The sequence below is a fragment of the Cibotium barometz genome, chromosome 19 (genome assembly GCF_041138505.1).
Source record: "Cibotium barometz isolate CiBa-2024 chromosome 19, ASM4113850v1, whole genome shotgun sequence".
Taxonomy (NCBI): domain Eukaryota; kingdom Viridiplantae; phylum Streptophyta; class Polypodiopsida; order Cyatheales; family Cibotiaceae; genus Cibotium; species Cibotium barometz.
Genome location: NC_141064.1, coordinates 56,645,875 through 56,668,686, shown reverse-complemented (window position 1 = coordinate 56,668,686; position 22,812 = coordinate 56,645,875). Strand labels below are relative to the sequence as shown.

Genomic DNA, 22,812 nt, shown 5'->3' with positions numbered 1-22,812 from the left:
ACTGAAGAAACAACAGATGAGAGGACGACCAGCGTTGCAGGAGGACAGGAGGCCGGCACTGCAGAAACACCACAGGGCAGCAAGCAACGGGCGGTGCTGCACAGGCAGGCCACAGAAGCGAGCGGCGCAGGCAGATCTCTCTCTCTCTCTCTCTCTCTCTCTCTCTCTCACACACACACACACACATACACACACACACAGTGACAAAGAAGCTGAGAGAGCGAGAGAGACGAAGCTCGATGCTAGAAAGTACTCGATAATGATGATAAGGAATGACTGGAGCACAAGAGTACAAATAGCCCTAGCCCTAGGGCTGATGTGGCTAACACACAAGAGTGTGTTCACATGAGGAAAAAACCCTTGCCAGCACAAGGTAAAAAGTGCCCATGTGTAGGGCTGTTCACACCAGAGACTTCTAGGCTAACAAACCCCCCCAAAGTGAATGGTGTGAACATGTAAAGAGTGTAGAAGAAACTCGGTAAACCCATCTGCCACATTAGTCTGTGTAGGCACAAAAATCAAGGCAATCTCAAAATGGTAGTAGAAGACGGCTATCTAATACCAAGAGCTGCCAATAGACGGCGGAGCCAACACATGCCTGAATAGTTGTGACTCTCCAGTACTCAGATTCACAACTTGAAGTGGCTGCTGTCGGAAACAATTACCACTATGTGACACCTGAATGTCAGATCATCATGCCTAGTGACTGTGAGGCGAACAAGCATAAAGAAGACTGAGTGCTTCACTTCTTACCATGCCAAGTACTAGGGCAATGCTGAAATCTGCTCAACTGACACTGCATGCTGAACAGAAGACGGGTATTGCATGGAGGAGAGGCATCTGACAATGCGCTGATAAGGGGCAACATCAAAAGTTGATATAGCAGTAGGCCCCCCTCAATTGGTATGAACTAGATACCCAGATAGTGCAAAAGCCCAATGTCTGAAACATCAAATGCATGCTCTAACGTCACGAGCAAATTAACTGTTGAATCTACTGATGGGCAGCAACAGCTGAAAACTGAACGCATGGCTGAACCTGATTATTAGCTCCCAAAGCAGCAAAAGGAGAAAATGACTCCTAAGGTAATGTGGAAGCAACAAGGGCTGTAGTAGCCAAACGAGATGCATGTCTAGAGGCAGTGCGTGTTCGACTGTTGTCAACAGGAAATCACAATGGCTGCATGCTCTTCAAGTAATGCATGACCCATGGTGGCAGAGCAATATGGAAAATTGAGGCCTACTGAATCTAACCGAATGTCAGAAGGTGAAGGCGAAGGGGTGGGTGAGAGGGGAGGGTGAGGGTGGTGGGCGAGAAGCAAGCAGCAGCACGAACAACGAAGAGAGAGAAAGAAAGATATATTAACGTCTACAAGAGGCCAAAGTCGGCCTATGAGACAAAAAAATAATACAACTGTGTTCTTCCGGTCATCGGAAGAAAAGAAACAAAAGAAAAAGTGTGCATGTGTCTGGATACAACTGTGAATCATCATGGATCGGTGGAGCCCATATACAAACAATATAAGGGGGGTGGGGATGTGGATGGAGTGCTTAGGCAAGATGCATCTCTATATGCTGAAGGGGTAGTACAAGCATGCTATGCAGATCTATGTCTAACTCCATCCAGTACCATAAGAGGGATATAAGATATCATACATCGCTGATGCTGAGGCTGTGAATGGCATGAACATGTACCCTGAGTCTGAATGAAAGCGAGCTAGCCTCTCCTGTGTCTCCATCTGGTGTCTCATTCGGATAGCTGCTATCTCTCGGTGATGGAGTCGGGGTGCTCTATGTCCAGTCTGTCTAGGTCTCCTCCTGGCTCTCAATTCCTCTGCTCTCTGTGCGGTCACCCCACGTGGTACATCAGCTGGCACTGGCATAGCTCTCTAGAAGAAATCTGTGAGATGGGACTGTCTCCCACCCCTAGTGGGAGCGGGTGTCTGGAGGAGTCTCTCTCGAGAACTATGAAGCTCTAGTAGTAGTCTGCAAAGCTGTCGTTGGTCCGAGGCCTCCATCAACTGATGTAGTGAAGAGTGCTCCTCAAACAATCCTGCATATCTATCTCTGACCCCCATCATTTAGATGCATTTGGAAAGAGGCAAGCAAGGAAGTCGAAACTAGAAATGCTAAATTTTCAAAAAAAAGAATTTGAGGCTTGAGAGAGGTAAAGGCCTTGTGGAGGTCAAAGAAGGGAAATTTGAGGGAGCTGTTGTAGGAGAGCATGATGAAAAAAACACACTTCTATAGAATGTCGGATTGCCGGGCATCCAGTTGACCAATGTCTAGCTGACAAATCCGACCAGTGTCCAGTTGACAAGTGCCGAAAGTCCAATTGACAAGTGCCGGCCGTCCAGCTGACAAGTGCAAACCGTCCAAGGTTGGAGAGGTTTGGGGATCCATAGGGTATGATTGCCTTCATAGTAATGTTAAGCGAGAAGAAGAGATTTTGGGATCCACCGAAGGGTTGAGTGCATGGGTTTAGGGTTTAGTTGAGGGTCAGAGCGCCTAGGAGGGCGCATAGATTTGTGTCGATCCTGTACCTTGTAGGCTTGAGGTTGGCGAATGAGGGGCCTACACTGGGGGTGAGAAACTCTGGATGCCTGTTGGCGAGCGGGATGGTGGGACCTTTTGGGGATCCACAATGGAGATGTTCCCTCATAGTAGGCTTGTCCCTCATAGTAGCCTTGTCCTACAAGAAGTTGCTTGGGCACCCAATGGTGAGATATCAAACCATGTGAAGATTTTTAGGATGGTTAGCAGTGTTAGGTTGGTTAGTATAAGGTGGTGTTGTAGCTGCTTGTGATTTGACCATGTGAGAGCGCGCTGCCACCGTGTGTGCCAGTCCTCCAGCCATACAACCACCATGACATGTGGCACCCCAAGCGGGTGAATCATTGATGAAAGTACCTACCTACCACTTGTCAAAATGCACAGCAGTAAATGAGAACTACTGTGAGAAACAGAACGCGGAAGTGTAGAGAGAGAGAAGCTGTATAAACTCTGCTATATACACAAAGATCCGGTACAAAAAACTGGTGTGGGAGGGCAGCCAGCATATATATACTATCTAGGACATGCAATCGGCCAGAAGCAACTGGGCCGACACTCCCTAGATATGTCCACGAGTGAGAAAAATATCAGTCAGCCAACACGTGCAGTCAGCCAGCAGAAGACATGGTTGGCTAGGAGAAAACACAATCGGCCAGGACCAGATCAGGTCGGCCAGCACCAGACAGCCCCCATGACCAAAAACCAAGGAGAAAACATGGAAAAAATGGGAAAAACTCCTGGGCGGGCACACCCACAACAGGGGCCCTACTGAGTAATGTGACTGATGATAAGCCAAACGCAAGACCTCTGAAGACCAAGTGCTGGGCTGAACTGTACACTACTGTAGAAGCACCAAAGAGCCTATGCACTCTTCCCAATGGAATGAGAAGGGGATGCAAAGCTAAGGGTGAGAGAGGGGCTATTTGGGACTGTTCTAGACTGAGTATGAATGCTATAAATGAATATGAATGCTGACCAAGTGGCTGGAGCAAAACCATGAGATGATGAGTGCTGAAAACTGTATGGATGCAGAAAATGCAAGGTGAACTGTTGGCTGAATGCTGAACTGATGCGTTTTGCTGATGTAGAAGTGCCGAATGCTCATGCGTTTGAGGCACCTCGGGCTGTAGGAGACAAACAGAGCTCGCCGACTGCTCATGTCCACATTAAATGCATAAAATATGTAGAAAATGCTGAAAATGATGGAAAAATTATCAAAAAATTCCTAGTAAATATCCTAATAAATACTAGATGATATCTGGGGTGTTTGCCATGGTCTAGATGCAATGGATGAATGATGTGCAATATGCAGAATGCTTTCTAATGCAAACCCTAAGGTTTCTACTGGCTGTACATGCATGAATGTGTCTCTTTAAGTGGGTTAAGGGATGTAGACTGACTGACTTGCTATAGTTGAGAATGACCTACATAGCTCGTGCCTGACTTATCCTGGACTGAGGATTACAATGGGTCACGGCGTACGACAAATATCATTTTGAATGGTACTAATATTGCTACAATGTTGCACTAATGATGATGAGCCAGTTTATCACCATGCACTACAGTGCAGAGTGCATGTGATAGCTCTGATACCAATGTAACATGCAGCGGAAGTATCCGTATCGGAGGATCCTGTCACACAAATGCTCACACCGTCTTCTCTATCCTGAGTTTCGCGAGTTTAGCAATCCACTTTAATGACTTCAAACTTTCAAGAGATGTAGAGAGAGAGAGAGAAATGAAATGATATATTAACGTCTTCAGAAGGCCAAAATGACCTATGAGACCAAAAAGGTTACAACAATTGGTGGATCTGAAACTGTACACCATATGGGGTCTCAAATTACCCACTAAAGGGCCCCCTATCCCGTTACCGAGATAGTATTTGCTTTATTATCTTTAAAGAGACTAACGGTGTGACTGACGACGATAAGCCAAACGCAAGACCTCTGAAGACCAAGTGTTGGGCTGAAATGTACACTACTGTAGAAGCACCAAAGATGTCCAATCTCGAGCCTATGCACTCTTCCCAATGGAATGAGAAGGGGATGCAAAGCTGAGGGTGAGAGAGGGGCTATTTGGGATTGTTCTAGACTCAGTATGAATGCTATAAATGAATATGAATGCTGCGTTTTACCTTCACCAAGTGGCTGGAGCAAAACCATGAGATGATGAATGCTGAAAACTGTATGGATGCAGAAAACGCAAGGTGAATTGTTGGCTGAATGCTGAACTGATGTGTTTTGCTGATGTAGAAGTGCCGAATGCTCATGCGTTTGAGGCGCCTAGGGCTTTAGGAGACAAACGCTGAGGGATGGTGGCTGAAACTGCAATCGCTTATGCTCCTTGTGCTAAAGATGCCAAGCGCTTGAATGCTTATGCTGAAATATGATTGAATGAATGGCTGAATATGCTAGGGCTCTATTTATATGGACCACAAGAGCCAGTCGGCTGGCTACAGAACTGGCCGACTGCTCATGTCCACATTAAATGCATAAAATATGTATAAAATGCTGAAAATGATGGAAAAATTACCAAAAAATTCCTAGTAAATATCCTAATAAATACTAGATGATATTTGGGGTGTTTGCCATGTTCCAAATGCAATGGATGAATAATGTGCAATATGCAGAATGCTTTATACCACATGAGTTCAAATGAAGGGGTATTTTAATTTAAAAATTTAAGGTAAATTTACAGAAATATATTTACAAAAGGGGGTTTTTTAATTGATTTTAAAAAAAACCTTATAAGCCCATGAAGAAAAAGGAGTCATTTTATTCATAAAAAATTAACAGGTAATGTTGGAATTAGGGTTGCAGGAAAGCACACAAAGCTTGGAGAAGAAGAAGCAAGAATGCACACAGCACACAATGTATTAGATTGTGGATTACCCGCTGAAGGGCCCCCTATCCCATTATTGAGATAGTATTTGCTTTATTATCTTTAAAGAGAGTGACGGTGTGACTGACGATAAGCCAAACGCACATAGCAAACCCTCTCTCTCTCCAACAAACAACATCCCCTTCTCTCTCTTTGACCCATTGGGCTGCAGCCCTAGCCGAGACATTATCAGAGGATACAGGCGATATTGGCACGACTTGAGCGCTTCAGCTTGTCTATGCTTGATCGACCTATGTGAGACATTATGGGATGAGTCTATCTCGGCTGCTTCCCATAGCCTACCATTTTTCGAGTTCCACACTTTTATCAGATATGCCTTTTTCTGGCAGTTGTATCAGGCCACTAGTTCCTCTTTCGCCACATGTTATAGCTAGTTGTTTTTCAGTTTATGCTTTTCATTTTCTACTCAGTACATTTAGTTTCCTTGAGTTTTGCATGTATTGGTACTTTAGTCTCATAGGCCACTTTGGCCTCTTGTAGACATTAATATATCTTTCTTTCTTTCTTTCTTTGACAACTCTGCTCTCCCCTTTTGATCTTCAACAAAAAGCACCACTCTCTCTCACTGCCCAGTATACTATGAGATCCATGGGAGGTTTCATTGTTTATTCCATGAGGGATTCGGCCCACTTTACACGATCATTGACTTCCCAGACCAGTGCTGCCTAGGGCTCTTCCTACTCGGAGAGCTCCACAGACACATGGACACTTTCTTTAGAGAGCTTCGTCCCGTGCAGCCACCCTAACCGCTCCCTCGTTAGCCAACCATCACCAGCTTCTTACGTACCCAGGAGAAGGACACCCATACAATGGATCCCGTGGACCCACCTCAGGCTGCTGCAAGCCCCCCTCGCCCGAGAGGAGTTACCTCGAACCGGGCTTCCGCATCCCCTGCCCCCCATACGTCAGCCACAATCCCCTCATCAGCTCCACATCCAGGACATGCTCCATCGCCATCAAGCTACCTTTCCATGTGACGTAGCTAAGTGAGACCTCACGGCCATACTCATTAGCCCCATGCTTGATATTTTGGAGAGTGGTTACCATCTATTGGGGGCTAATGTTCCTCTCATGTTTCATGTTCTTGGTATTGGTATTCCATGATGAGATCGACAATTTTGTATCACTCCAGTGAGATAGTTTTGATTTGTTCTATTTAATTTTCCGCTCCATGATGAGATATGCCATGGACATTATTGTATCACTTTGGTCTCATAAGCCCATTGGGTCTTAAGTAGACGCTTAATATATCCCATAGGCCCATTGGGTCTTTAGTAGACACTTAATACATCTTTCTTTCTTCTCGGTCTCTCTTCGCCCACATGCACCCTCCAAATCAGCTGCCACACATGCTTTTTCTTCTACCACACCACATGTGGGCCGGTCTCTACATCCTTGTCGCCATCGCCATACTCTCGCCATCCGCATAACCGCCTCCCACCTATTCATTAACATGATGTGACCTGTCCCACAACCGCCTCAATGCCCTCACTATCAAGCGCAAGATTGGATACTCCATCGCCTTGCCATCAAGCACGCCCCCGGGCTGTCCAACACTCCATCCAATCTCCATCAATTCTCAGCCACCATCGTCCCTCATCGCTCCTCCTCACCATCGCCTAAAACCACACAATCACCATTGGCATCATCACTCCTCAGGTCTGTTCAACTACTCATACCATCACCATCGGCACAAGCGCACCCCCTTGGTCCCTTTTCCTTGTCACCATCAACATCAGCATCTTCCTCCCAGTTGTCCACCCCTTGTCAAATAGGTCCCTCTCCCAGCTCCAATCACTACAGCTTTCTTATCTCCAAGTGGTCAAGTCCCACACCCATGTGCTCTTGTGAAGGGAGCTTTGATAGCTTATCTGAAATTGTTGAGATAGAGATTGTATGCTAATAGCAGCTAGGGTGTAAATTCGAAGTGATGACTAATCGACTGTATCAAAAAGGGACCAGAAGTGTCTCTGTAAAAGCAAGCCCGCCATGACTAGACCATGTTGGTCCGTCGTTACAGTCGGTGCCACTACCTCCAATGTTCAATCGGCTCATAAAGAACTACTAGAAGCTGGTCTCATCTTGGGCCCATGCAGGGTCCATAAACTTTAAATAAGGTGACAAAGAGTGAAGTCGACCCACCCCATACGTGGACCATTATATGGGATAACGGTGCACTCTAGCAAGTAGTCTATTTGGCAATGTGCCAAACCTTGTATACACCATCTAGTCTCCTCGTCCGCCTTCCCATGTGAATACGGGGATGCCAAGTGCCCAGGCTGCTCAACCATGTCTCCTCCTCATAATGGGGTTGTGCCTAGACATTACAATATGAGGGTGAAGCATTGATATCCAACACCACCCGAATTAAGAATACCGGTCCACACTTTCACAGACCCTTTTGGTGACGTGATATACCTACCTAAGTGTCTACAAACCATCTAGCCTCCAATGACCACCATCTAGTGTCTAAACAAGGTCTACATATGGGCATCAGGGCTGATCAAGCATGGTGCACATCATAAAGGGGGCCTTACAGTAATGAGCTAATCAATACTGTGCAGTTGCATTACAAAGGGTAAACATTAATTTCCAACAAATACAAGTCATTAAATTTCATATTCAAGATAGATAGCGTAATCCTTCAGCATGTTTTTTTTATTTGATAAAATCGCCAGAGGTAGAGAAAGACATTGACAACATTGTTATTTAACCAGAGGTATAAGACATTTACCAATGCTGAAATAGTTCCAAAAGCCTCCACGAAATGTTTGTGAACCAGCCTGGATTTTTTTATTTATTTTGAAGCCAAAATTAGCTTAAACATTTTAAAGATCTAGGTTTTAGAATAATCCAAGGACTTCAGAAAAAAAATAAAAACTCCTTTGAATTTTAATGTTTGACCAATCTAGTAGCTAAAGTCATAATAAAATTCAACTAGTTAAGATTAAGAAATTGTACCTCATGCAGTGCATCTGATTCTGAAACTCTGTTGAAAGGATGCAACGAGTGAGGCAGCTTTACTGGCTCCAAAGATCCAGTAGAGGGAGTCGCCATCTTCATAACAACATGCCAACTGCAAAACAATCATACATGCCCCTCACAGCTTAGAATATGCCGAAGTACCAACCTTCCACATCTGGAATAGCACAAAGCTAAATTCTGAAGGTGGAGATCAGTTCCATGCAAAGGTGGACAATGGAGGCTTATTGAGGGTTATTCTTCTTGATTTACCCATACTTATTTAAAAGATTTGAGGAAAAACATCCCAATCAGCTTAGCTTTTTTATTAGCAATTATTTCCCATTAGTTACACCATTAATAATCCACTTAATAAGGGGTAACTAAAATTTAACTAGTGGCTGTACTTCTACCATTTATCAGGCAATAAACCTCTTTTTACCCTTCGATCAAATAAATCGATCATCAACATAAGTACATTGTTAATTACCGATCATTTTGCAGCACAGATTCTATGCTTTTCCATCTATACTTTTATGTCGTGAGATTTTCCTAATCTAAGATGCCAGGGCTTGAACTAAAAGCATGCCTTTCGGCAGGCCCAGCAGCAACTACTCGATCTGGAACCCGCTAGCTGTTTTTCTATTAATTAACCACCCTTGAACACAATTGGCGAAACAAAACCTGTAAAGGTTGGTTTTGTCACATGCACCCATGCACTATGGTACACGGTGACAACTGACTCATCAGCAGTGCAAGAAACATGTAGAGAAGTAGTACCTTGATAGGATATTTGTCGTATGCCGTGACCCTTTTGTGAGCCCCAGTCTGGGACATCTCAGGCATGAGCTACATAGGTCAGTCTCCCATCCATAGAGGTCTGTCAGGTCAATGTCAAGTCCGTCCTCTTAACACACTTCGGAGAATTCAGCAAGTAGTCCTCATGTAGGTGCATGTAGATGTCAGCCTAGGAGTAGAATGCATTAGTAGCACACTAGTTGCATCCATGTAGCAGGGGCCAGCCCCAAGGCCTACCCAAGGAAGGGCAGCCTTGCAAAAGGTATAAAATACCTTTAGCCACCAACCAGACCCAGCCGGCAGCCCTTGTGAGGGCCTGGGAAGCAGTCAGCCAGGCCTGGGCTGCAGTCGGCCAGCAGCCAGGAAAGCCCACGCTTAAAACCAGCATTTGATGCTGTGTAGATCCAGTCGTGGCAATTTAATCAGGCCGACAACATCATAAACCAGCCGACCAGTACCTCTTGGACATATAAAAATGCGAGCAGCCATAGTCCATAAAATCATCAAATACAAACCAAGTTCTCAAGCAAACAGTCAAGCATGTGTGCTTAGGCATCCAGCCTTTGCATACTTTCAGCATTCTTTGTGCTTTTCAAGCCAAGGCATCAGAAGCTTAGTTTATTCCCAGAGTTCTCAGCACACCAACCCTTAATCTCGGGCCGGTGTATTCTCTTCGAAGATAGCTTCACAGTCGCCTTCAGCTTCTGCACATTTCTGCCCCGCGTTTGGTCAATTTGTCCTTGCATTTGGCGGTTAGTCAGTCAATTGGTCTGCTCAGTCTTGTGAGCACAGTTCAGCTTGTATTCAGTTCCGACAAAAGAAATAAAGAAAATACTGCTGCTTGCAGAGCGGGCGGGGGGGGGTGTTAGAACTCATCTCCTGTCTATTTTTATACACCAGGGCCTTTGTTGTGGGTGTGCCCGCCCTTATGAGGTGTTTTCTCATTTTTCCCCACTCTCCGTATTTTTTCCCATTTTTCTATGGCTTGGGTGGCTTCCCATGGTTGGCTGGAGGGCCCATGTGCTGGCCGACTGCTGGAACTGGTCCACGACTCCATGTATGTGATGGCCGACTGCTGACAGCTGGCCGACTGGCTATATTTGCTGGTTGTGGAGTTTCAAGGCCAGTCGGCTGCACTACAGCAGGCCCGACTGCTGATGGGGGGCCATATAAAATGGCCCCCAGCCCCCATTCCATTTTGCATCATACTCGGGATCTTCTTGTGTATATAGAGCAGAGTTACACGCCTCTCTCTCTCCCTCTCTTGTGCTGTGATTTTCTGCACTGCGTTTTTGCTCGTGTGTTCCCAGATCTGGTCATCATCTCCGCTGCGTACTCTGACATGGTATCAGAGCCTAGGCTCTAGATAGTTCTTGGGATTTGTGTGAGCAAAAGGGGGACTATTGTGTTTCTGATTGGTGGACCGTACGGATTTGCTGGACAGCCACTTACAAGTGTTAGTTCTTCTTTGTTCCCACCCACTCACCCTTTTCAAAGTACATCCCCGCAATGGCAGATCTGTTTGAGATGGCCGAGAGGCATGTGAAGATCCCGACACTCCCCACGTTCCCGATGGACCGTCAGTTGGACGGGAACAACTACGGCATATGGAAGGTTATGATGGAATCTGTTCTAGAGTCTTACGACCTCGCTGATTTCGTCGTTGTTGGGGTTCCACGGCCGAAAGTAGAGGAAGGGGAGTTACCGTCGATCCGAAAGGACCGGGAGACTCAGACACAGATGTGGGATCGTGTCAATGCCAGGGTCCGTTCGTTTATCTTTCTCAACTGCACACCGCAGGTAATCAATCATGTAAAGCATATGACGCTGGCCAGAGGTATATGGTAGCATTTGACTTCTCTTTACAACAGGGTATCGCCCATGAAGAGGATTTCCTTGGAAGTACAAATGCGGGTTATGAGCCTTGCAAAGTCGTCGACGATGAGGGAGCATATTAACAAGCTGCAGGCTCTTCAGCAGGAAGTTCTTCAGGCTGGGAAGGAGATATCGTCAGAGGACATGGCCATAACGTTGCTGTCACACTTGCCCTCTCAGTACTCAGCATTTTACTCGTCTTTGATTACCAGTGGGCAGGCTCAGCACCATCACTTGGGAGGAGCTTGTGCCCATGGTCCTGGACTAGGAGGAACGATTCACGAACCCTCCTCAGGGTGGAGGTTCGGAGGCCTTGACTAGCCAACGGTCGAAAGGCCGTAACACGGGCAAAGGGAAGGCTTCGTCGGAGAAGTCTTCTGAGAAGAAGTCCGACGCTGACCGCGAGAAACTAAAGGTAGAGAGGACCTGTAATGATTGTGGCGAGAAAGGCCACTATTGGAGGCAGTGTCCTAAGCGGAAGACCGAGAAGGGTGAAGATTCCTCAGTAGCAATCATGAAGACTCCGGCTTTTGTGCACCTGGAGGTGGTGGACACCGCTGTTTCATTTTCTTCAGGCAAGGAGGAGATCGGAGGACTCTCCGCAACAACGGATACTCAGGAGTGGATTCTAGATAGTGGTGCTTCCAAGCACATGACTCCTTCCCGTTCCGGTTTACAGGATCTTTGCAGGCTTTCTGGTCACATTCTTACTGGGGATACATCCACTATCCCAGTTCACAGTGAGGGTAGGATGGAGATAGTTCCCGATGGCAGAGGGGGGAATCCTTCCTCCCAGCTGTTGTATGTTCCGTCACTTGGTTTTCATCTGTTGTCAGTGCATCAGGTTTGCAAGACTGGCGTACGGGTGGAGTTTGATGAGCATTTTGTTGCTCTCCGGGACAAAGCAACAGGCCAATTGGTTTGGGAAGGCGGAGTGGAGAATGGAGTTTACAAGCTCTCAGCACTCTCTCTCCCAAGTCCTCAGGTTTGTGATGAATGGCATTCTGGTAATGGCCACTTAAGTGTGGATACGCTGTAGGTGCAGGCTTTCCGGGACCAGATGGTGGATAGCTTGCCAGTAGATGGCAGCAGTTGGCAGGAACTCTCCAGTACTAATGTTGGTAGTTCTTGTGTTCGTCAGTTAGAGGAAACTAAACAGGTAACTTATGCTCTGATGTCTCGTAGTATTCGGGACAAAGAACCTCCTGTAGATGAGGATGTTCTTTCCACCGGGACCTTTCGGAAAGCCAAGCGAGTGGCAGTTGATTACTTGCAGAAGGAGGTGCATACTCCAAGCTTTGTGGTTCCGGATTCAGAGGGGGTGGTTGACAGGTTTCAGAAGGCCTTGCGTGGTCTTCAGCAGGTTTCCAGGACTTGGTTGTGCACCGTAACAAGTGTTGATCCTTGTGAGCAGTGTGATGTCTTTTTGACTCAGAAGCAGAATGGTTCATTGATCTGGTTGATGGACACCAGATTGGACGGGAGCTTCTTGATGAGGGAGTTGAGCTCATGGTTGCGGATGACTCTTTGGGAGGCAGGATTGTGTTTCCTGTGGTTTCTGCGGCATCGAAGGATCATGGACTCTTGTACACAGGAGGGGGATTGTTGGATGGAGTCCGACTCCACGGTTGGAGTGACTCAGTTTGGGGAGGAGATCTGGACACGAGGAGATCTACTTCCGGCCCAGGAGCAGTAAGAGGTAGTCATCTTTTGCCTTGACGAGGACAGAGGCAGAGTACCAGGCTGCTTGTGATGCTGCTTGTGAGGTGGTGAGGATGCAGAGGTTGCATTGCAGGTTTGGGCTTCCACTGGAGGAACCCATGGTCATCCAGAGGCACTTTGTTCGTGAACAGATCGTTGCCAATGACATCTTGCTAGAGTTCTGTTCGACGGAGGACAGTACGGTGGACCTTTTCACGAAGTCGTTATCTCAGGATTTGCTCAGGCGGCACCCCAGCTCCCTGTGGTTGGTTTCACAGCCAGGAGCTGAGAGGTGTCTATTTTTATACACCAGGGCCTTTGTTGTGGGTGTGCCCACCCTTATGAGGTGTTTTCTCATTTTTCCCCACTCTCCGTATTTTTCCCCTATTTTTTCCCATTTTTCTATGGCTTGGGTGGCTTCCCAGGGTTGGCTAGAGAGCCCATGTGCTGGCCGAATGCTGGAACTGGTCCACGACTCCATGTATGTGATGGCCGACTCTGCTGACAGCTGGCCGACTGGCTATATTTGCTGGTCGTGGAGTTTCAGGGCCAGTCGGCTGCCCTACAGCAGGCCGACTGCTGATGGGGGGCCATATAAAATGGCCCCCAGCCCCCATTCCATTTTGCATCATACTCGGGATCTTCTTGTGTATATAGAGCAGAGTTACACGCCTCTATCTCTCCCTCTCTTGTGCTGTGATTTTCTGCACTGCGTTTTTGCTCGTGTTCCCAGATCTGGTCATCATCTCCGCTGCGTATTCTGACCGCGGGGGGGGGGGGGGGGGGGGGGGCATGCCTTCAGTGGGTAATTTGGGACCCCATGTCGTGTCGTCTCGACTACATCTTTCAGTTTATGTATGAAGGATTGCTAAAGTCCCACTAAACTCAGGTTTAAAGAAGGCCTCATTGTTTCATATGGTCCTAGCTTGGCGTATGCTGCACGTTTGGTAAAGGTTCCCACAAGGGCAGATGGAAAGGAGAGTTAGAAATGGGCTTTACCAACTGCTTCTCAAGGTTTCCACGTTGAGAATAATAACACAAAGTCCACCTTCATGCTCCCAGTTCCACTCCAAGAAATAGAACCTGGTTGCCTTTAAACAGAAAAAGGACTACAAGCCCGACTGAAAGGCATTTATTCTCTCACAATTTGTTACCGTTTGATATGGCTCACTGGGTATCCACTGCTCTTTGATAGTTTCTCTCTTGCAAACGCTCTAAACCTAATGTTGCCATGCAAGCCCTTTTATGATTCCAGGTGATCTTGAATTGCAAGTACTTTCGGTAGTTGAAAGCGAAGTTAAGCACCACCTGACCTTAGTGTCAAAACATCCCAACCAATGAAGACAGCAACTCCCAAACTGTTTTGAAATCATCAGAATAAGGAAATGCAAAGGGATTCTGGCACCATGTCATCATGCCACATCATAATGCTAGTTAAGCTCCACAGGCAGGGACACATTCATGAGCAAATTCAAAATGATGAATGCCCAAGGTTGCAGCGCAAGGTAGACTTGGTTGAGAGCACACTGCAATGGCAATGGCAGGATAGTCAATGATGCTTAATGGCAGGGCTCAAAATTGTTTCTTGTGACACATGAGTAAGTCATCATTTTCCTAAGGCCAACGTTTATCAGTGTGATGTGGCTTTTCCCACCTCACCAACCAAACCTTTTTTCTCAACAGCATCGGCTAAAAAACGCACACCTGTCAATGTTCATGGGTTTAGCTTGGTAAACCTCAAACAGAAACTTCTTTACAGATTCCAAATCTGTGCCTGGATTTTTTTTACCCTGCAAAACAAGATCTTTGCTGAATAAACTTAAGCTTCATATCTTACACATGCGAGAACCGATACAAATATCAAACCGGCAACTCACCCATCCAAATGAATAAGGAAGGTTGTTGCCTGTACCAAGTGGGACCGTCGCAATAGGTGGAGGGTGAGAAAGCTTTAAATCTCCAATTACCCCCAAAATCCACCCAGCTGTACCATCTCCACCTGCAACCTAACAAAAAACATGAAACGTCAACCCTCTTTTGTGCAATTTTGCCTCAAATGGTTTACCTTTCTTTGAGTGAAACAACCAGAAAATATGCATATCTACTTCCCTCAAAAGGACTCACTATGATTTTGAAGCTCATTCGAATGCTTTCTGCAATCTTGTCACCATCTTCTTTAAGTTTCTCCAAACCACTCAGAAACGTGTGGAGTATCTTGTCTGGTTTCTCCTCACTCAAGTCAAAGACCTGATGAGAAAAAAAAAAAAGATGCCATGCAGATTTTGGAAATTTGTTTGAAAGTCTCGAAGCGGAGTCAGGTAAAGATCCTTCTTTGATGACTAATCTTTTGCTTCTGTTATGAGCAACCATGAATATGAGTACATGTAAGTTTTCCTTCGGGTGGGGAAAAATAATTATTGTAATAAGAAATACCAGTATAAGGACTTGGGTCAGTTCTTGCATGCTAATTTTAAATGGTATCTAGCAGCCTCATCTGTTGCCCAACCATGTACTGATATGAAGGCCCGTGCTCAGCACTTTTCCACCCATGTTTCAAAGCCCATACTGTTGCTGATTTCCCACTTGTTTTCTTGCACCAACCAAGGCCATCAGTTGCTTTTGCTTGATGTCACAAGGGAATACCTCGACTGCTTACATTTGCAAGGATACACACAAGACGTAGAAAAGAATTATGGCTAGCCCATATATATACCAATGGAAAGTTCATGTTATTTCACAAACAAACTTATTAAAAAAAAAAGTGCAATCTGGACAAAGCTTCAAATCATGCACTCCACGCATAGCTATGACATCCCTAGCATAGTGGCACTGAAACACGTTTCAATAGGTTCAAAAATGTTCCAACTGAAAGTTGAAACACGTTCCGGGCATGAAATGTTTTGGCTGAAACCTCATTTCTTTGGGGGAGGTGGATAACCCCTAAATTTGGGCGAATATAGGGGAGGTGGATAACCCCTAAATTTGGGCGAATAGAGGGGAGATTTGGAAAAACTTTTAGGGTGATAATTTACTGCAATTCATAAATTTGGAGCAAATTTTTGAAAAACCATTCATCATGGGAAAATTCAGGGGAAGCTAGAAATTTAAGGCAAAATCAACAAGGAAACCATACATTCAAGAAATTTTACATTTAAGAAAAATAGAGGAGAAATGTAGGAAATTTGACATTTTTGGGGTGGAAATTTGAAGGAGCTCATAAATTTGAAAGAAAAAGTACGGAAAACATAAATTTGGAACAAGTCTGGGCCAAATTTGGGAAAGACTGGAATTTGGGGCAAACTTTAGGGGGTCACCATGAATTTGAGACAAAAGGCGACTATAAATTTGGGTACCATCTTCCCCTCTTATTGCAGCCATTGTCAGAGCATGGAGAAGCATGATATATTTTTTGCGACAAAGGCTTCCTAGGTCTTTGGACGAGGCTGACCGACAACCTATTATGTGGAACGAGTTCATTAGGGATGAGGCTGGTCGGCCACTTGGTGCATCTCGTTATATGCAATGGTCAGGATGGGAGAGATGCGCATACACTGTTCTTGCTTAGAAGACCTTTAAGAGTCTTCCGGAGGATCGGAGAGTTGCATCCACTCAACATCTTAGGGGCTCTCGCATTCGTATTGATCAGATTGATGCAGTTATTCCGCATGTGTGGCTTTCTGGGACCTTTCACGGAGACTATCATCCGAGTTGGCTGGGAGTTTTTTCGAGGATAGGCATACCTCTGCAGGTCATTGCTCTCCCGGGCCAGGAGGATACAGATTGCCTCATTTATTCTATCATGCCTGGTGGGAGATTGAGGAGATGTAGTATGGAGGAGATCATCCCAAATACTAGGCTTAGTCCAGTGAGGATTGTTGGTCGCTCGAGGAAGCACTAGTATATTGACCCTTCTCCTCAGATAGTGACTCATGGCTCTTGGTGTTTGTGGTTATATGGTGGCAGTCCTATCAGATATCTTCAATGGGATCCAAGAGAGTGGGAGTGGATTAATGCCTTCGATCCTTTGAAAAGCCTTCCTTTTTCAGTTTCACTGTTCGGAATGCCAGGCTTCTCCTCACTCGACAGATGCATAGGATCCCTACTCTCAGGCCTCATTGGGAGAGCTATGATATTTCTCCAGTGATACAGCGCAGATATTGGCATAGACTTTGGCACTCATATAGAAGGGGAGCCAGATCTCTCATTTCTTTTGGTTATTCTTACATGGTGGTCTCCCCACCAATCAATGGAGATCAGTTTTCGGTGTAGCACCTTCCTGTCCTAGATGTGCGGCAGATTCTGAGTCCGTACAACATTGTCTATGGGGATGCAGCATTGCACAACAGATTTGGGGTCTTGTAGCCCAACTTATGGGCAAACTGAGTGGCCGAGCCATGCATGTGACTTGGGGGACAGTTGCTTGGCTCTCCCAGTCCGGTCTGCAGCTTTTTTATGAGGGCAGTGGTACAGATTCTGATTTTTTCATTCGTAGAGGTATTGCCCAGCATGGTTTATTGAAGGATGTTCCTCACTCTGATTATACACCCCCTAGACAGAGGATTGACACCAGTTGGGAGATTATTGCTAGTATTACAGCATGGCAAATCTGGAGAGCTAGATGCACAGAGGCTATTGAGGGTGTCCAGATTTTTGGGTCTCAGTGTATTAGTACTATATGGGGTGATATCATCCACACTCTTATGGCTACTTGGGCTCGCATTCAGGGGCCCTCTCGTTTTGCGCAGGCGAAGCGTGTGATATTTATGCGGGAATGGGACGATGGCATCTTCTTTTCCTCTAGTACCACAAGTCTTACATGGCATCATGATGCTCCTCAGTGGTTGAAATCACCTTACATATTGGGGTGATTCTATTCTTTTCCGGCTTATAGCTGTGATTGTTGTATGTTTTTCTCATACTTAATAGAAGTCTCTTTCTGGAAAAAAAAATGGGTAAATTTGAAAAAAGTCCAAAATTTGGGTCAAAAACAAGGGAACTTTGGGAAGTTAACAATTTGGGATAGCCAATTTGATGAAACTCCTTCCTGAAAAAAAAAATTTGATGGAACTCTGAATTTGAGGGAAACTCTACATGTAGAGCACAAATTGTGGAAAAGTAAATTTTGGTGCAAATTTTAGGAGGAAACTAGAATAATTTTCAGTAGTACTCAAAACAATTTTACATTTTAGAGCGAATGCTGATAAACAAGTAACTCCATTTTTAAGATTGTTTCTAATTGTCCCAACTGAGTTAGTGTAGTGGTCAAAGCGTGTGACTTGTAACCTCTAGGTTATGAGTTCAAGTCCCACTAGGCTCTCTCATGTTATAAAGGGACACCTATGCTCGCTTGATGTGTTTGGTTGCTCAGACTCTTGCCCCTTGAACACTCGAGTGACTCCTCCTCCTCGGGTGGTGGATCACCTGAGATAGGAGGATCCATACGAGACCCCTCCACTGTTCTAGCGCTCGACTCATCGCGGTGGTCATGGGGGATGCCTAATTCGTGGCTCTTGCCCGATGGTGCGTGGCCCTTGCCCGACCATGATAATTGGCTAATTGTTGGAAGGGGAAATCGGCTCCACCCACTTGAGTGGGCCCCGGGTGTGTACGAAAAAAAAAAAAGATTGTTTCTAATTTTTTTCCTAAATTTATGATTTCATTTTAAGTGACATCCCCAAATTGTTGGTTTGCCCCAATTTCACTTCAATTTTATGCTAGAGTTAGGGATTTTCTTTTCAAATGTGCCATAAATTTATCCTTCCTTTTCTTTTCACATTTTGTCTTCTGCACTCCCCTTTTTGTGCTGCCCCTCGTTAACTTATGCTTTAAAATGGTTGGCCGATGCTCTTTGTCCTTCTTCAAGAAGCTCCATGGCAGCAAGTCCCCCCCATGGCAGTTGGGCTCCCAACCATGTGTGTTCTTAGTGCCTATCTTGAGACCTTTCGTCAACATGTAGCAGCCCCTTAGTTGGATGGTACCCCTTGCAAAGGGTCAACTTCCTCACAATTTGTTTTGTCTAACGCCAAACGGGTCACCTCTTGTCACATGCAGAAGCTCTGGGAGTCTTCTTTCAGCCCTAAACACCTTCCTGGAACATGTTGATGCAAAACGCAAGCAAGAGATGGAGAGAAGAGAGAGAGAGAGATAGCTAAGTTTCACTATATTCATATAGTACAAAAAGGTACATTCAAATAGGTTGCCCCATAAAAGATGATCTCACTCAAGAGTCCTATTCTATTGATCCTACTCCCTAAAGGAGTGAATGTCTAGCTATGAGCTCAGCCCTTGCTATTTATAGGCCTTCGAAACCCAAATGGACTGGCCGACCTGCTGTCGGCCAAGTCCCTCGACAAAACCCCCTTTTGCTGTAGCCGACACAAATAAGCTTTATTAAATGCTGGCCGACGGACTCCTAGGCTTTTCCACAGTCTTCTCTACCCATTCCCAGCTGTTGTAGCTTTGAAGTCTTGTCCTAAAACTATTCTTTATCTGTTGCCCTTCAAGGATTAGCCCTAGGAATGAGCATGCACATGACATCATCCTCTGCTCAACTTGATAACAGATTCCAACCTCTAACCTTGGATGACTGTCATCATCCCATTGTCTCCTCATGGACTCCCAAACCTGTCATCCTTCCCTTCTTGGCAAACTTTTCACTAAAAAACCCTGCCTGATCTCTCCAAACCTAATGAAGATATGTGCATCTCTTCCACCTTGTCCCCTATCCCTTCATGCCCTGTCCCCAAACACTTTCTTTGGTCTTCTTTTCCTGAGTATTAAGTCTGTCACTCTCACTCCACCCCTATCCTCCCTTGCCTGAAAGCCTTTCCTGGTATGCCCCAAGTGGCATCCAACTCACAGGACTGCCATTCCCCTTGGCTCTCGTGGAACACCACCAACAAACCTCCTAGGAACTTCTTCCATGTCTTGTGTTACTCTCCTCAAACTATGCACCTTCATCTCGGACTAAATCAGTGTTTAGCCTTGCTGAGCTTGATGCTCTGATACCAATGTCACATGCGAAAACTCTCGGAGTCTTCTTTCAGCCCTAAACACCTTCCTGGAACATGCTGATGCAAAACTCAAGCAAGAGATGGAGGAAGAGAAATGAAATGAAATGATGAAATGAAATGAAATGAAAAGTAAGCATCATATACATCACTATCCAAAGATGTCACTATATTCATATAGTACAAAAAGGTATATTCATGGCAAGCCATAGGTTGCCCCATGAAAGGTGATCTCACTCAAGAGGCCTTGGAAAACCCAAATGGACCAGTGGACCTGCTGTCAACCAAGTCCCTGGACAAAACCCCCTTTTTGTTGCAGCCGACACAAATAAGCTTTATTAAATGCTAGCCGACAGCCTCATGGGCTTTTCCACAGTCTTCCTTGCCCATGCCTAGCTACTGTAGCTTCAAAATCTAGTCCTAAAACTGTTCTTTATCTGTTGCCCTTCAAGTATTAGCCCTAGGAATGAGCATGTACATGACATCCCTCTCTCCTAAACTTGATAACGAGATTCCAACCTCTGACCTTGGACGACTAAACAAGATTACCATAAAGAATCGATTTCTGATATCAAGAATTCATAATTTTCTTGATAGGTGATCGAGAGCTCTAAGCGTCCCCCTTTTCGAAATGTGTTGCCCCCGCCTTCGCCCCCTCTTGCTGCCCTTGCTCCCTTCGAACAGCTTGCGCCCCCTCTTGCCCCCTCTTTCCTCCTGCGCCCCCTCTCCTCCTTTCACTCTGCCCCCGCCTACACCCGCTCCCCCACCTGCACCCCCTCTCCTCCCTCGACCCGTATCATGTCATGGAGAACTGTCGCTTGGGCCACTGAGGCGGAGTTTATCATGGCTTATGAGCAGGAAGGTGGGGGGCTAGCCCTTTAGGTCTCTCACCTTCGCATTTCGGCAGTACCAATCCCAGCCCCGTTCTAGTGATCATTGGACTCTGAGTGCATGCCAGAGATGGGAGATTTGTAGCAGTATTGCAACCTAGCACATCTGGACAGCTTGATGCAACAAAGTCGTCGAAGGCACCCACACTCCCCATGCAGAGTCCACGAGGAGAATTTGGCTCGACATCATTCATACCCTCCGGAGCCAGTGGAGGAAGTTCCAAGGTGGCTCTGACCGCGTGCGGAAGCGGCGGAATGAACAACCCACAATAGTGTGTAAGTCTCCTCTCTGAAGCTACCCTATACATGGCCTCAGTAGGCATGGCACCTGCATCCAAGACCTGATGCATGTAAAGTAATCACTATTGATTGATGATGGTAATTTCTTAAGGTGATCAGCTCTCAATTATTATTAGTAATTAGTATCTCACATACATGGATCATAAATCACAAGAAGTTCAAGGACAGCTCATCGATGAACTCTTGTACCTGCTTGGGGGATAGAAGTACTCGATACGATTTGAGCAGCTGAGAGCCGAGCTGGCCTCCACTTTTGGAGTTGATGAACACTAGTACAGGGCACTGTGGGGCTTCGTTATTAAGTGCCACCGTCACATTGGAGCCTGTCTCCCCAAAAATGTAATTGGGAATCTTCATGCCTAGAACAAATTCTGGGTTTCGATCTCCCATTCTTGAATCTGCCATTAAGATAGATCTTAGTTAGTACCAAATGTTCACATAAAACCTTTAAATTATAGTCAATGGAACTGCAAAATGGCCATGCCTACTTCCTTCTTTTGTACTAATTTCAAGGGTTGATTGATTTTCAAATCCTTCAGAATGCAACATGCAGCATTCATAACTGAATATTACAAAAATCTCTCAATATACCCCCCAAAAAAAATTAATTAAAATTAAAAAGATAAAACGTTTGATTTCAAGCATATTAAGACTTGAATTGAGTAATTTTCAAATCTTTCAAAACTGCCACATGCGGCATATAATAAATAAACACTTCAAAAATCTCTCAATATATACGGCAAGTATGCAACATGCTCTCTTTATCTATAAATGATCGCAAGAGAGTGTTACGAGAAGCTCAAACTAATTACAGCCATCCAACCATTTCCACAAATTATGAAGAGATTTTCTATAAACGCATCTCGATATCTATTTTTCACATCTCATTTATCAACAGAATAAATTAGTGATTTCCCCCCTTACGTGAAAAGAAGATTTTTTCCCCCAAAAAAATGCAATTCTTTTTTCTCTGTGCTCGATATGTGAAGAAAAAACAAGAGCTCTTTTAATTATTTAAAAAAAACATAACAAGTGGGACAGTTGAACACGGAACTAGGGAAAAATTACTGTAAAGTCTGTAATAATCGATTTGAGCGGTATTTGTAAACAACCACTTGCTAGAAATCAAATTGATTCAAAAATCGCCTCCGAACTGGCTACGGAAAAACGTTAACAATTCTCATAGATGAGTTAATAATTTCCCATTAAGGATTATAAGGCTATGATATATACATATATATAAATCAAACCATGAGTCAGGCCATTCCGACAATCACATGGGCGGCTGTACTTTTTGTAAGCAAAAGGATTAAAAATTTAAAAAACACTTTTTGGCTTGGTTGGTTGCAAGGTTCCATAAGCACATGTGCAACTCATGCATTTTGTTGCTGATGTTTTTGTTTATCCAACCCGGGTCTAACACGGCTTCAGGGTGCCGTCCTTAGACTAGAATGATGCTCCCTATACATTTCACATTTGTGGAAATGGTTTAGAAAGGCTTACATTTCAGTTTTCTATCCCCTTGGAACTTCTCCCCCTTAAAGGAGGATGAGGGTCCTCCCATGTGTGTGGGTTGACTAATGACTTGCCTCGGGACTCAAGATTCAATCAAAACATCTCCTTCTTCTTCTTTGGGAGCTTCCACCACTTGGAAGCTCTTAGCTTCCCCAATTGGCAACTCCTCCTTTCTTCTCTTCTTCTATACTTCACTCCTACACTTCTTCTTTTTTGGGGGGACCTATATATATATATAACCAAAAAGCAGTTTTACATCTTTACATCCAGCACAACATTACATTCAGACCATGTTCAACGAATCAC

General features: G+C 45.1%; 1 protein-coding gene across 8 annotated transcripts in view; it reads right to left on the bottom strand.

Annotated features, from left to right (window-relative positions):
- Nucleotides 1-22,354, bottom strand: part of LOC147628772 (diacylglycerol kinase 1-like) — a 38,460-nt gene extending 16,106 nt beyond the window's left edge. The window contains exons 1-7 of one of the 8 annotated variants that reach the window (XM_086814011.1): nucleotides 22,060-22,354; nucleotides 21,181-21,389; nucleotides 14,916-15,038; nucleotides 14,669-14,797; nucleotides 14,496-14,581; nucleotides 8,418-8,532; nucleotides 8,191-8,239 (exon numbers count right to left, since the gene is read on the bottom strand). In XM_086814011.1, the coding sequence (XP_086670137.1) occupies nucleotides 8,191-8,239; nucleotides 8,418-8,532; nucleotides 14,496-14,581; nucleotides 14,669-14,797; nucleotides 14,916-15,038; nucleotides 21,181-21,381 (703 nt within the window). In that variant the 5' untranslated portion in view covers nucleotides 21,382-21,389; nucleotides 22,060-22,354. The other 7 variants (XM_086814014.1, XM_086814012.1, XM_086814013.1 and 4 more) reach the window with 7 other exon arrangements.
- Between the last annotated feature and the right edge of the window lie 458 nt (nucleotides 22,355-22,812).